This window comes from Chiloscyllium plagiosum, unplaced genomic scaffold (assembly GCF_037043375.1).
Source record: "Chiloscyllium plagiosum isolate Xiang-an unplaced genomic scaffold, Cpla_swu_hap1 HiC_scaffold_19, whole genome shotgun sequence".
In the NCBI taxonomy this organism is placed as follows: Eukaryota; Metazoa; Chordata; class Chondrichthyes; order Orectolobiformes; family Hemiscylliidae; genus Chiloscyllium; species Chiloscyllium plagiosum.
This window is the reverse complement of record NW_028270157.1, coordinates 15,647,545-15,660,816: the sequence shown is the minus strand read 5'-3', so window position 1 is coordinate 15,660,816 and position 13,272 is coordinate 15,647,545. Positions and strand designations below refer to the sequence as shown.

The following is a 13,272-nucleotide window of genomic DNA, read 5'->3' as shown; positions in this document are numbered from 1 at the left end:
CATTCTCTGGTTCCTTGCAGATGGATGTAGTGAATGCTTTCCAGACTGGAACTTCCTTTCAGGGAGCTCTAAGGCGGCAACCTTCCATCGCCAGCCAGCACCATGATGTAACAAATGTTTCTACCCCTACACATGTAGTGTTTACTGCTGCCACTACTGCTTCTACTACTGTGGGGTGTGAGTTTTTCTTAGTGCATGACATTAACATTTCCTGAACCACATGCCTAACGTTTCTCATTTTCTCCCTTAGTACCCTCCAAACTTCATTTGTTTCAGTCTGTTCATGCAGTTTTCTTATGTGGTCACCAAGTCTTCAGATTTTATTTTCTTTGAGGGTTAGAACTCTTTAAAACTTGCAGAAAAAAATTGAAGGCTGAAATGGTCCTGCCAAATTTCAATACATAATTTGCATTAATATTCAAGTGCCTGTGTAAATGTTTGAGTATAAGCCCAGTTTTCAAGGTCCTTTATTTCTAATGTATAAAATGCCATTTTTAACAAATCCATAAACAATTGTTCTACTTATTAACAATAGATTTTTATCTCTACATTAATCAGATTCCGTGTTGGGCTGTATATTGCATACTTTTTTTCTAGGTCTACATGTTTTCTGTTACAGCAACAAGAATGAAACTGAACACTTTGTGAGCAGCTTTTTACAGCATTTGCCATATTTTGTGGAACTCAACTAGTTTTTCTTTCCTTGCCTTATGTGCCTGAGTTAGTAAATGATTGTGCAATGTTTCCATGCAAACAGCCAAATCCATATTTCAAAGGAACAATAAGATCACACATTGTTTTCTGAATTTACTGTACTTCAAACTCAATCATATCAACTATCTTTTTGACTTTTAATAGTTTAAGGGGTTTGGCTACTTGTTTCTGTCCTAGCCTATTTGTTTGTATTACAATATTTTGTGCATTGGTTGAGTATTCTAAGAAGCAAGTTGTTCTGTTCAGTAGAATTGTGCTCAACTTGTGTAACTGACTGAAGTGTAAATCCTTGGAATTCTTAAACGTAGTCTGTCTTGTGGCTTTTTTATCCAAAATTTGAATTCCATAATTCTGAAGTTGATAAAGCAAAGTCCATCCTGGGATTGTCCAAGACTTATGAATAGTTCTACTCACTCCAGTTTAAGATGAATGATAAACTGATTATGGTCCTTTATCTCCACTTAATTGACTACCTGGATTGGTGTCAGGAAAGAAATGACTACTAGATTTTTTTATATGTTCCAAACTAATTCGTGCTGCTTCTGAGCACAATGCAATCCTACCCTGGTTTGATAAATCACTTCCTCTTTTCATTCCTAATACTATAAATTTCCTTCGGATTGCTAGTGTGGGGTGCTGGAAAAGCACAGCAGGTTAGGCAGCGTCAGGAGCAGGAACATGAATATTTTGGGCAAAAGCTCTTCTTCAGCAATCAGCCCACTTCCCTGATGAAAGGTTTTTTGTCAAAAAAGTCAATTCTCCTGCTCCTCAGAAGCTGTCTAACCTGTGCTTTTCCAGGACCACACACTTGACTAATCTTCAGCATCTGCAATCCTCACTTTGGCCTAATGAAAAGAGCTTAGCTTTGCTAAATATGTTCTGTATCAATCTTTGCTCGTTGCAGTTCAAATTCTGTAGTGATGGAATAATCCTGTTTGACTTTGTATGTATTGAATTCCAGGTTGACAATTAATTTTTCTTAAAAGAAATCCAATCTGTTTTCCTGATTATCGTGCAAGGACAGTAACAGGGCTACTTCTAGACCAGTTGAGGAAGCATAAGCACCTAAAACATTTGCCACTTTTGGAATTCATTCTTTTCATCAGATCAATGATCAGAAGTCTAATAGCAGACATTGTATGATAACAGTAAACTATATATTTGTATGAAATTTTGCTTCATAAAGTCTCTGAATGCATTGGCCTTTCTTCTCCACCTCTTTTCTCTCCCTTCTGTCCTCATCCTTGTCGTTCTTTCCCTCCCTCAATACAATTTAAATTCCATGTAAATAGCATTGGGCATATACATGAACATTTGCACAGGTTCTACTTAGGATTTTCGCATGTTTCATTTTCTTAATGCTGTGTTTATCTTAGGCTTGGCTTTTTATCATAGTCAGTGGCATCCTAAACCCACGCATGAGGTGGTCCTGTTTTGTAGCTCATGTTTTGCATTTTTGAAAATTTTTGGTAAAGTGAGGTTCATGAATCTTGGGAGCTGGTAAGTATTGCTGCATTAACTGCTTTGTTTGTATTTTATGGTACATCAGCTTAAGTGCTTACACCAAGGTAACATGCTTGTTTAAAGATTTTATTTACTGTTCTAAACGGTCTTAAAAGTTCTTTCCAGTTCTTCAACTTCCACTGCATACTGCACGATACAGATTTCAAATGTTGCTATGTAACTGGATTTCAACTCCATGCAGCTTAATCATTCTGTAACATTATCAGACCTAATCCGTTACTTCAAATATCTGACACTGTGTATATTTTCTTACAGCTCAGAGTGGTGAATGCATTCCGTAGTTCTTTGTATGAAGGATTAGAGAAACCAGAATCTCGCAGCTCAATCCACAACTTTATGACGCATCCAGAATTTAGAATAGAAGATTCTGACACTCACATCCCTCTAATTGATGAAAGTGGTGATGAAGAAGCACCAACAAAACGTGATACCTCACCTAGATTATCTCTCAATGAAAACAACAATGCTGTTGACAGTGGGATCCATCTTACAATCAACACAAGCAAGTCTGCTACCTCTTCAATCCCAGGAAGCCCACTACATAGTCTGGAAACGTCTCTCTAGTGTAAGCAGAATGTTAACAGACTAGATCGAGTGAGCTACAAGAAAAGAAAATTGGGTCTTTTTACACTGTGTGATTGACAAGATATTCTTGTCTTGGACTTCAACAGAAGACACACCAAGAATGTAGATACTTAAGCTTTCTGCCAGACTAAGGGTGCTTTTGGAACTCCAAGTGACACACCAACCTGGTATAAAAATGACTTGCTTTGAGGATTTGTTCTGTAACAGAGGATGAAAAATCAACTTGTAAGAATTGTCCTGAGCAGTGTGTTAGCTGAACATTTAGTTTTTCTTGATTTTTCTGGATGGTGTTTTTCAGGCCCTGCCTCATTGATACTTTAATTTCTGCTACTTGGCTGTTAATATTTTTGAATTATTTATGTTTTAAATAACGCAGTTCTGTTTACAAGGTTTGTAGATACTTCTGTTTGTAGGTAGGTGGCTTCCTGACACACGATGCAGAGAAACTAATCCTTCAAATACTACTGGTATTTTCAGGAAAAAGGGTGTTTCAATTGAAACTGTACTAAATATGCCTGTGATTTACTTGTTAAATATTGTAGATAAAAAGCATAACTTGTAGCCAAATAATAGATAACACTACTAACATACAATACTTAAGCATTGTTTTATGGTCCCTTTCCCAATGAAGCCCCTAAATACTTGCACAGATTTTTCAATGATTGTTTCAGAATCTAGTTTCTGGGAAATGAACTGCAAAGATTTTCTCTACACAAATGAGTATGGGTGAAATGTTAAGTGGAAGAAAACAGCCATGTATAATGAGATTCTTCAGAGTATTTGTCAACTCATCAAATGGATTAAATCAAATGCATCATAACTTTAGTCTATCTGTGTTTGTCCTTAAATGTTAGATTTGTTCAGATGTGAGCACGGCTTTTTTTGTTAAATTTGCTATTCTAGCACCCGTGCTGATGACAACTTTGAAAATCTGTTCTTTTATAGCATTCTTTGTTTAATGATTCAATAGAGTATCTTTCTCCAGTTAACCATTTTTTCTGCCCTTTGGGCATATCAGAAATTATTGGGGGTGGAGCACAATGCATTGCATCACGTAAATACATTTGATTTCAAAGTGGATAACCTTTTGTGGATCATGATTTTAAATGAAAAGGCTGGAGTACAGTGCAAAACTACTGAAGCATTCAGTTGCACTGGTTTTCGACGTGGTGCATTTTGATAAATTCCGATGTTTTAGAAATGGTGTGGGGTGGGATGATTGGCAAAAAATCCTAAGTCATTGTGACATCTCTTAGGCAGGGGAACTCCACAACTGCTTCAGTGAGGCAGTGTAGTAATATTTCTGCACTTGTGTAGATAAATGTATATAGAACTAATTTTCTTTGAACATCCCACTGCAGCAAGACTTCTGAAAGTTAATTAAATTTGGTGCTTTCAGAAAAGACAAGTACATGAATAATAAAGATTTGGAGGGATATGGAGCAGGCAGGTGGGACTAGATTTAGTTTGGGATTAAGTTCAGCATGGACTGATTGGACCAAAGGTCTCTTTCCATGCTGTATGACTCCATGTACTACATTTCACTGTTACAGAAAAGCATTATATTTTTATTGTAACGTGATGGGGTGGCAGGGGAAGTGGTACTTAAATATCTCATTGTACAATCGGATATTTGAGTTAAGTTTATAACTCCCTATGTATCCTAAATACTTTTTTGCAGGTTTGGAAGAATAAAATATAAAGTCTAGTGAATTTAGCATTGTGTCCCATTTTGGCCATTACAGTAATTTATATATTACTAATGCCAGCGGAGTGTCTATTTTGGAACCAATTATTAAATGTTTAACCAATCAACTAAAATGTCAAACTTCCGTGTCAGGTGTTCTTTAACTTGTACAAAATGTGTGCTGTGGGAGGTATATTGAACTGTAATGGTAACCTTTGGATGAATGATCCAAGATGCTACTATTGTAGCAATATTTAAAATGGAAAATATGCCTGTGGATGAGTTTCTAATGTGTACATATTTCAAGAAATGAGTTCAATGAAGATGAACACTAATCAAAATTAGACTGTAAAGACAATGTACAAAGCTGTTAAAAGCTGCATGCCTTCTGTTATTGAGCACTTTGCAATTTTATATTGAAATTTAGCGCAAGTTGAGTTATTTAACAAGAACAATTTCTCAATCGTTTGTCTACCTGCTGAGTCTGAGCTACATTGTGTACTCCAGCTATGTCTGAAATTCCCTACAGTTTATACATCCCTTTTTGTGAGCTTCTGCAGTTGACCAAACCTTTGGTCATCCACTTTCTTGATTATCTACTGCTTGACATCAAATTATCCACAACAGCCTAGGTCATTTTTTTTTACTGTATTAAATACTCATTTTGAGTTCTGGCACCTTAGTTGTTCGTTGTCTTCAAAAGTGAGCTAATAAATTTAAACAGCCCTTCTTGATCTGTCATATCCAATTGCATTGCCAGTTTATTATTTGCTGTTGTCTAGTAACTAAATTGCATATCTTCAACATTCATTCCTGATCGTTGTACTAATCCGTTTCCTCAGCAAAATTGGAACCTCCATTAATTGATTAACAATGCTAACCAATTGGAATACTGAAATACTTAGAACAACTTAAGATCAGTTATATATTATGATTGGACATCCTTCAGAATAAATCTGATTTTAGGGCACAGAAAAAAGAATCTGATTTTAGTTCCTGATCACTACAGAAAGTGCTCCATTTGTGTACGTTTTTTATACAGAGCTGATGGGATGTGATTCCTCTGCATGTTAATTAGAAATCATGAACTGATTTTTGGACTATATAAAACAAATGTTTGGTTTTTAAGCTTTTTACCAAGTTGATGACTTAACTGGAAGTCTAGTAAAATTCATAACTGTACAAACCCATACACCTTTACAGCATCTGACAAACTCTCCAGTTCAAGAAGGGAAGTGATTGAGAAGTTAGAGCTGTTTCCAGTTTTAGAATTGTTTTTCTACTACAATGTGGGTCTGCATGATCAATTGTACCATTATAAATCAAAATTGAATTGATAGTTCTCATTGTCATCTCTTCAAATCAACTTATTTTGGTGGATAAACCAGCATCTTTAATTTTCTATCTGCAGTTCCTTGGAACAGAGTACAAGTGGCTTTTAAAATTGACAATCCTGCATAAAGTTTAAAAATCATAACACCAGGTTATAGTCCAACAGGTTTATTTGGAAGCACTAGCTTTTTGAGTGCTGCTCCATCAGGTAGCTGTGGATCCAGGACCGTAAAGACACAGAATTTAGTTTTTTTTAAAAAAAACCATGTAACTTGAAACAACAGCAATCTAGGTTTGTTCAATACATTTAAGTCTTTCATCTTTTAGAATGGATGGCAGGTTTCAGTTCATTCACATGTAAATCCCAGCATTTAAGTCCTGTTCGAGATAGTTGAAATCTGTTAAATTCTGACAATGCATTAAAGTGTGAGGTTAAAGTCTATTTCCCAATCATTGGATATATTGGTTCTATTTCCAGTGTAACACTTTATAAATACCATGGATTAACTGCCTGCAGGTGGTTTTGCTCAAAGCGCACAATCTGCAAATGCAAATTCACCCCATAGACTGTGTTTGAGTGAGTGTGAGATGGACATAAGTCTTGAGGTGAATTTGCATTTGCAGATACATTCTTTTGTGTGCTTTTTTTCCACAATCTCTGCAGGCAGTCAACCCATTTAATATTTTTATAAATTCCACTTTGGAAATAGAATCAAATCTGACTCCAGATTGGGAAACAAATGCTAACATTTCGCCTTTTAATATGTTGTCAGAGCTGAAATCTTTTTCTTTGTAACATGTTAAGTTTTATATTGAATGTTTTAAATTCTGGGATTTACATGTGAATGAACCAAAATCTGCTACCCATTCTAAACTATGTAAGACTTAATATATTGAACAAACCTTGATTGTTGTTTGTTTCAGTTACTTTTTTTTTTAAACCATAAATTGTCTTATCTTGCTCCCCAGCTACCTGATGGAGCAGTGCTATGAAAGCGAGTGCTTCCAAATAAACCTGTAGGAGTATAACCTGGTGTTGGGTTTTTTAACTTTGTTCACCCCAGTCCAACACCAGCTCCTCCACATCCATCCTAGATAGTTTATCCTCTGCCAAGATGAATAAGCTCTTAATTCTATGTTCTCAAAAGATATAAATAGAGTTGAGGACCTTTTTTCATTAAAGGTGGTAGGGATCTGGAACTGTTCAAGGGTAGTAGTGATGAATCAACTTTTTTTCTTTTTTAAAAAAAATCACAGTTCAAGCAGACAGTCAGCTGGGCTGTAGACCTAATGGATGAAGGTGAGATTAGGTTGGGTGACTGTATATTGACCCCCAACAGAGACATTTTTCCTCCCCCCCCCCCCCCCCCCCCCCCCCCCCCAAAGGATGTGGGTGTAGTTAAAAATGTCAATATGTTGATGCCTAATTATCTTTGAACTGCTGCAGTCCGTCTGCTGTTTCTACTGGGCAGGTATTTATGAACAAATATTTTGAAAGGCCAATGTGGAGTTCTATCGGGATGGTATGTCAGTGTTCCCACACTTCTGTCCTTGTCCTCAAGTTCTGGTTTTAGAAGATGCTGCCAGAGGTCTTGGTTGGTTGTTGTCGTGCATCATGCATACATATGCAGTGGCAACCTACACATTTATGCTCTCTACCACTAATGTATCATGAATTATGAGCAGAAATAGACACCTAAAACCTGTTCTATCCTCCAATAAGATCATGGCTGATCTAATTACACCACATTCCCACCTTAACTCCTTTTCCCTCTCATCAAATTTACCTACCTCTTCTATACCGTTCAGGCGCACACCTGAAAAGGCTATAGAAGCAGTGTTCCAACAATGTTGCCACCTTCTATGCCCCTCTTTATTTTAAAAATGACCATCGTTTTAATTCTCCAACGAAATGTACTTTTCACATGTCAAGATACTTCCAGATATAATGTTGCAAAATAAATTAGCTAAGAGGCAAACTATAGCCTCCACGTTGCTGCAGACAGAGCTGAACATATAAACTATCAATGGTAGACTTCAGGATGATGGGGACTTGGTGCTGAAAATGCATTGAATGTTGTGATGAGATTGAGATTTTTCTCTTTGAAATGGTCATAGCCTAGCACTTGTCATCCCATTTTATTGTGACCTTATTGTCTCTAGTGGCATGACTTCTCAGGAGTTTCACAGTAATGTGAAAGGAATACAGTTAAGATGTATGATCCATTGGTCTGTTTTGTCTGGGCCTTCACTTCTTGGCCAGCTAAGCTTTGTTTCTGCTTTGGAGATGCTGGTGTTGGACTGGGGTGTACAAAGTTTAAAAATCACACCACCAGGTTATAGTCCAACAGGGTTAATTGGAAGCACATTAGCTTTTGGGGTGCTGCTCCAAAAGCTAGTGTGCTTCCAATTAAACCTGTTGGACTATAACCTGGTGTTATGATTTTTAACTTTTTGTTTCTGCTGGTCTCTCTTCCAAAGCCCTTCAATACAGCCTGACAGTCTTTTGTAATACAAGATTGCATGCCCAGGCGGTTGTGGCAAATAGCTGTTTCACAGTATAAGGAGGTCTTTTGAGACCATGTACCCATTGACTGTAGTTGAGGTAGTGAATGTCATTGAGTTAGCAATGAATATACGCTGATTAAACTAGTATCTTCCAGGCTACCAGTGACCTTATCCTGACCAGATGCTGAAGATAGATATTAGACAGTAATAATCTATTTCTTTTTATTTGTTGAACACCTCTTGAGCTATAAGAGACTAGAAAATCTTGTTTTCTGTTGTGGTTCTGTTCGCCGAGCTGGGAATTTGTGTTGCAGACGTTTTGTCCCCTGTCAAGGTGCTTGGGAGCCTCCTGTGAAGCGCTTCTGTGATCTTTCCTCCAGCATTTGTAGTGGTTTGAATCTGTCTCTTCCGGTTGTCAGTTCCAGCTATACGTTGCAGTGGCTGGTATATTGGGTCCAGATCGATGTGCTTATTGATTTGAATCTGTGGATGAATACTTATTCAATCAATAAGCACAACGAGCTGGACCCAATATACCGACCACTGCAACAGACAGCTGGAACTGACAACCGGAAGCGGCAGAGACAAATCACTATAAATGCCGGAGGAAACATCACAGAAGCGCTTCACAGGAGGCTCCCAAGCACTGAGGATATCATCTAGACGGGATGAAACATCTGCAACACATTCCCAGCTTGGCGAACAGAACCACAACAACGAGCACCCGAGCTACAAATCTTCTCTCAAACTTTTGTTTTCTCCTAAGCAACTGCAGGGAGATGATAAAAAGGTAAAGATTTTACAATCTTTAAGTTGAAATGTTGAGGTGGTTGGGGTGGGGGGGGGGGTGTTCAAAGGAGATGAGACTTTTTTAAAGTGTGGTAGTTACCTGGAATGTGCTGCCAGGGTTGTGGAGGAGGCAAATACAAAAGGGGGTTTTAGACAAGCCTATGAATGTGCAAGGAATGGAGGGATATGGATCAAGAGCAGGCAGAAGAGATTAGTTTAATTTGGTGTCATGTTTGGCACAATATCATGGTCGGATGACTACAGCACAGGAACAGGCTCTTCCAGGTTTTTGTCATTATCAAGAAGTGTGCTAAGATCAGACTTTATAGACTAGTGGTTTGCTGCTGTTCTATACTTGGCCTCTGCATGAAAGCTGCAGCTTTTGCAATCTACGCTAATTTCAACATCAAGTGATGTTCCTGGAGCTTGTGGAACCTGGCAGCCTCTACTACCACATTACCATGCTACCACTTATCAATGTTGACTATCAAATGACTATGGATACCTGTCATTTCACACTTGTTTTTCTTTGTGGGAATGTGGAACATTCCTTTTTGATAAATCAATGATGTCATTTTTACTGATTGCAAGGGATGAGAAATTGTTAAAAAAAAAAAAATAATCTGTTTTACTTCCAATTTGTATCCTTCCCTCACCTGGGCCATCTGACCTTTTTTTTTTGTGCTTTGTGTTCAATTCTGGGGATTTGTTTTCCACCAGTATCTACTTCAAACCTGCTGGCTTCTGCAAGGACTCAATTTAATTTCACTTAGTTTCTGTCTCTTCCACAGTGGTGCCTCTGACATGTTGATGTCATTTTTCTGTTGCAAGGATTTCCTCCACTGCCACAGTGCTGTTCTCTTTTCTCTTCCCAACCTCCTCCTGCCACCCTTCCACTACTGAGAATAAGATTCCACTTGTCCTCAATTTGTGCCTTAGCATGTAATCACAGAAGGTTTAACACTTGCTATTTACTACTGCCATCCTGACTGTCCAAGGTCTCAAAACCAGTTTCCAGGTCAATCAGTTTGCTTGTACTAAATTGTCTATTATACTGTGTTCACTTTATGTAGTCTCTTTTGTATTTGCAAAATTAAATGTGAACTTGATCATCACATTGGGATTAGCACATTTTGAGAAGATTCGTAGCTCGGCTTGAGGTTTTGGATGTAGGTTTGCTTGCTGAGCTGCAAGGTTCATTTCCAGATGTTTCATTACCCTACTAGGTAACGTCAGTGGGCCTCAGGCAAAGCAATGCTGAAAATTCCTGCTCTCTATTTGTTTGGATTTCTTTGGGTTGGTGATGTTTATTTCCTGTAGTGAACTCCCTATTCCTTTTCTCGGGGGGTGGTAGAGTGGGGGTCTAACTCAAATTCCTAGAAGCATGGCATTCCAACTGAAACTCCTAACTCAGTGTTTGTTGATAGACCCCATCTACCACCCCCTGAGAAAAGGAACAGGAAGTGAGTTCACTGCAGGAAATAACATCACAGGAAATGGCATCACCAGCCCAAACAAAAGAGAAAGCAGGAATTTTCAGCATTGCTTTTGCCTGAGGCCCACTGAAGATGTTACCTAGTGCGGTAACAAAATGTCTGAAAATGAACTTTACAGCTCAGTGAGCAAACACAACATCCCCATGTGACAGATGTATACTGTCCATAAATAATAAATTACAACACAAAAACAGGCCCTCCACATCTGTGCTGATCCAGATCCTCTCTATAAACCTATAGCCTATTTCCCAAGGCTCTATATCCCACTGCTCCCTGCCTATTCATCTATCTGTCTAGATAGATAGACCTTTACCAGCTCCACTGCCAATTTAGAGGTAAGCACAAAGTACCCACTACCATCATGACAATATAGACAATCACTTTCCATGCATTATCTCCCTTAAACATTACCCCTTAGCTTGAACTTGTGACACTTAATTAAGTTTCCCCTACTCTCTTTGAGGGAGGGAAAGAACAGAAGAGAGAGGTAGAGGGGAAGGGAAGAGAAAAGCTTTTTGCTCTTCACACTTAGGTCTACAAAATCATGACAATATAGACAATCGGGTTCCCCTCTTTTCCCCCACCTCCAACTCTCTACTCAACCTCTTTGTAGCTAGTGCACTCTATACCAGGCAACATTCTGACGTACCTGCTCTGTACCCTCTCCAAAGCATCCATATCCTTCTGGTGATGTAGTGACGAGAGCTCTGTGCAGTATTCCAAATATGGCCAAACTAAAGTCCTATACAACTAATAGTACCTGCCAACCCTTGTACTCCATACTCTGTCTGATGAAGGAAAACATATCATATACTGTCTTGACCACTATTGATTTGCATTGTCACCTTCAGGGTACAATGGATCCAAACACCCAGCTCTCTGTACATTAATTTTTCCTAGGGATTTTTTTATTTACTGTATGGTTCATGTTTGAATTGCGGGCGGGGGGGGGGGGAAGCTACAGCTACAGCATTCCAAATTAGGTGGCAAATCAGATTAGCGATTGTTTGGTTTAGATGTTTGCCATTAGATTAGATTACTTAAATCTGCAGAGTATACATTTACAAGCATACGTTTTACAATTTTACTGGTTTTATTTTCAGATGTGTAGTCAAACATAAATTTAATTGACTAGCTAAGTTTAAAGCAGATGAAAGATAAGAATTTTTAGGGAGGGAATTCTATACCTTGCAGTCCAGATGGCTGAAGGCACATTATCAAGTGTTTAGACAAAGAAAATGGTGAGGAGTGCAAAGAAGATCACCGCTAAAGGAGACCAGAAGACAGCGAGAAAGTTCCCCAAAGAGAGACCAGGGTTTTGTATGCCAGCGTGAGACTTTTGTTCCGTGTTTGCAGCGTGTGCTCTGTCAGTGGAACCTCGTTTTCTCTTTACAACAATTGGGAGAAGGAAGAACGAATGGGTTATGCGTAATCCCAGCATTCCTTGCGGCGATGAAAGTGCTCTACATTAACCAGTGAAACCAGGAGAATGTATGCAGTGCGTTCACTGTACCTTCAAGCTCAAAGGAAACTGCTTTGATAATGTAAGTAAACAGACACTAGCATGCACTGTGCCTGTCCAGCTAGCTCGTCATTTTTGGCACCCGCAGTTTAAAGATTCTTACCTGTCTTTTGCTTAGCCCTTCAAATACGATTGGTTGTTGATAGCATATAAAATTACGTAATAAGTTTATGTCTGGTTCGGAGCAAATGGATTTCACGGGGGCATTAGGGCGCCGGTCTGGAGCCTGAACCGAATCTTCCAGACTGAACGGCAGCAACGTCTTCAAAAATTCAAAATTGGCCGCCGGAGCGCACGCGGGTCAACACAGCTCAGCGCATGCGCAGACTGGAGAGGTTGGCGAAGGACGGAGCTCAGACACGCACGCGCTAGTATTGAGAGGCAGGATTGAAGCGCAGAGCACGGTGCGGGCATGCGCCTCCGGAGGGTGGCTTGAAGGCGGCTACACGTCCCATGGTGGAGTGTTGTTGCAGCTTGAGGCCGCGCGTTGTGGGATGGCGGACGGAGGTCCGGAAATCCTTTCTTAACGTTTCTCCGGTCCACCACCTTTGTGCGCCATGGCCTCCGCTCTGGTAAGGGAAAGAAGTGAAGGGTGAACGGTCGACGGGGCAGACCTTGAGGAGGCTGTTCGGCCCCTATCGCCTCTGCTTTCTCGGACAAGAATAGGCCTTTCATCCCGTCGAATCTGTTCAACAATTCAGTGAGATTATGGCTGATTTGTGGTCTGGCTCCATATTCCGTAATACATTCGCTTAACAAAAGTTTATTTGCTTCAGTTTTAAAGTTGACAACTGATCTAGATTCTATTGCCGTTTGTTGAAGAGGGTTCTATAACCCTCTACCACCCTTTTTGCGTAGAAGTGAGATCTTTCCTGAATGATCTGGCCTTAATTTTCCATCTATGTCCCCAGTTCTTGAGTTTCCAATCAATGAAAATAGTTTATATTTATTATCCTGTTGCTTTCTCGCCTGTTCCTTGAAGTAGTTATTCGCTTAGTCCCACTTCAACGCCATTGCTCTTTCCCTGCCAGCTTGCCGCTTTTCCAGCATTTGCCCTTTCATTGAATCTGCTTCCACTAACTTTAAGGGGTTTGATTACAGATCATGACAACAAC

The 13,272-nt window shown here is 39.2% G+C and overlaps 2 protein-coding genes across 14 annotated transcripts in view; both read left to right on the top strand.

Moving 5' to 3' along the window:
* Window positions 1-3,648, top strand: part of atp2b1a (ATPase plasma membrane Ca2+ transporting 1a) — a 111,757-nt gene extending 108,109 nt beyond the window's left edge. For 8 of the 10 annotated variants that reach the window (XM_043709908.2, XM_043709906.2, XM_087997042.1 and 5 more), the window contains exons 21-22: window positions 21-107; window positions 2,494-3,648. In XM_043709908.2, coding sequence (XP_043565843.1) covers window positions 21-107; window positions 2,494-2,802 — 396 coding nt within the window. In that variant the 3' untranslated portion in view covers window positions 2,803-3,648. Of the gene's footprint in view, window positions 1-20; window positions 178-2,493 lie in introns of all 10 variants that reach the window. The other 2 variants (XM_087997047.1, XM_087997046.1) reach the window with 2 other exon arrangements.
* Window positions 3,649-12,560: 8,912 nt separating this feature from the next.
* Window positions 12,561-13,272, top strand: part of poc1b (POC1 centriolar protein B) — a 119,751-nt gene continuing 119,039 nt past the window's right edge. For all 4 annotated transcript variants that reach the window (XM_087997050.1, XM_043709916.2, XM_043709913.2 and 1 more), the window contains exon 1: window positions 12,561-12,729. In XM_087997050.1, coding sequence (XP_087853176.1) covers window positions 12,715-12,729 — 15 coding nt within the window. In that variant the 5' untranslated portion in view covers window positions 12,561-12,714. The remainder of the gene's footprint in view (window positions 12,730-13,272) is intronic.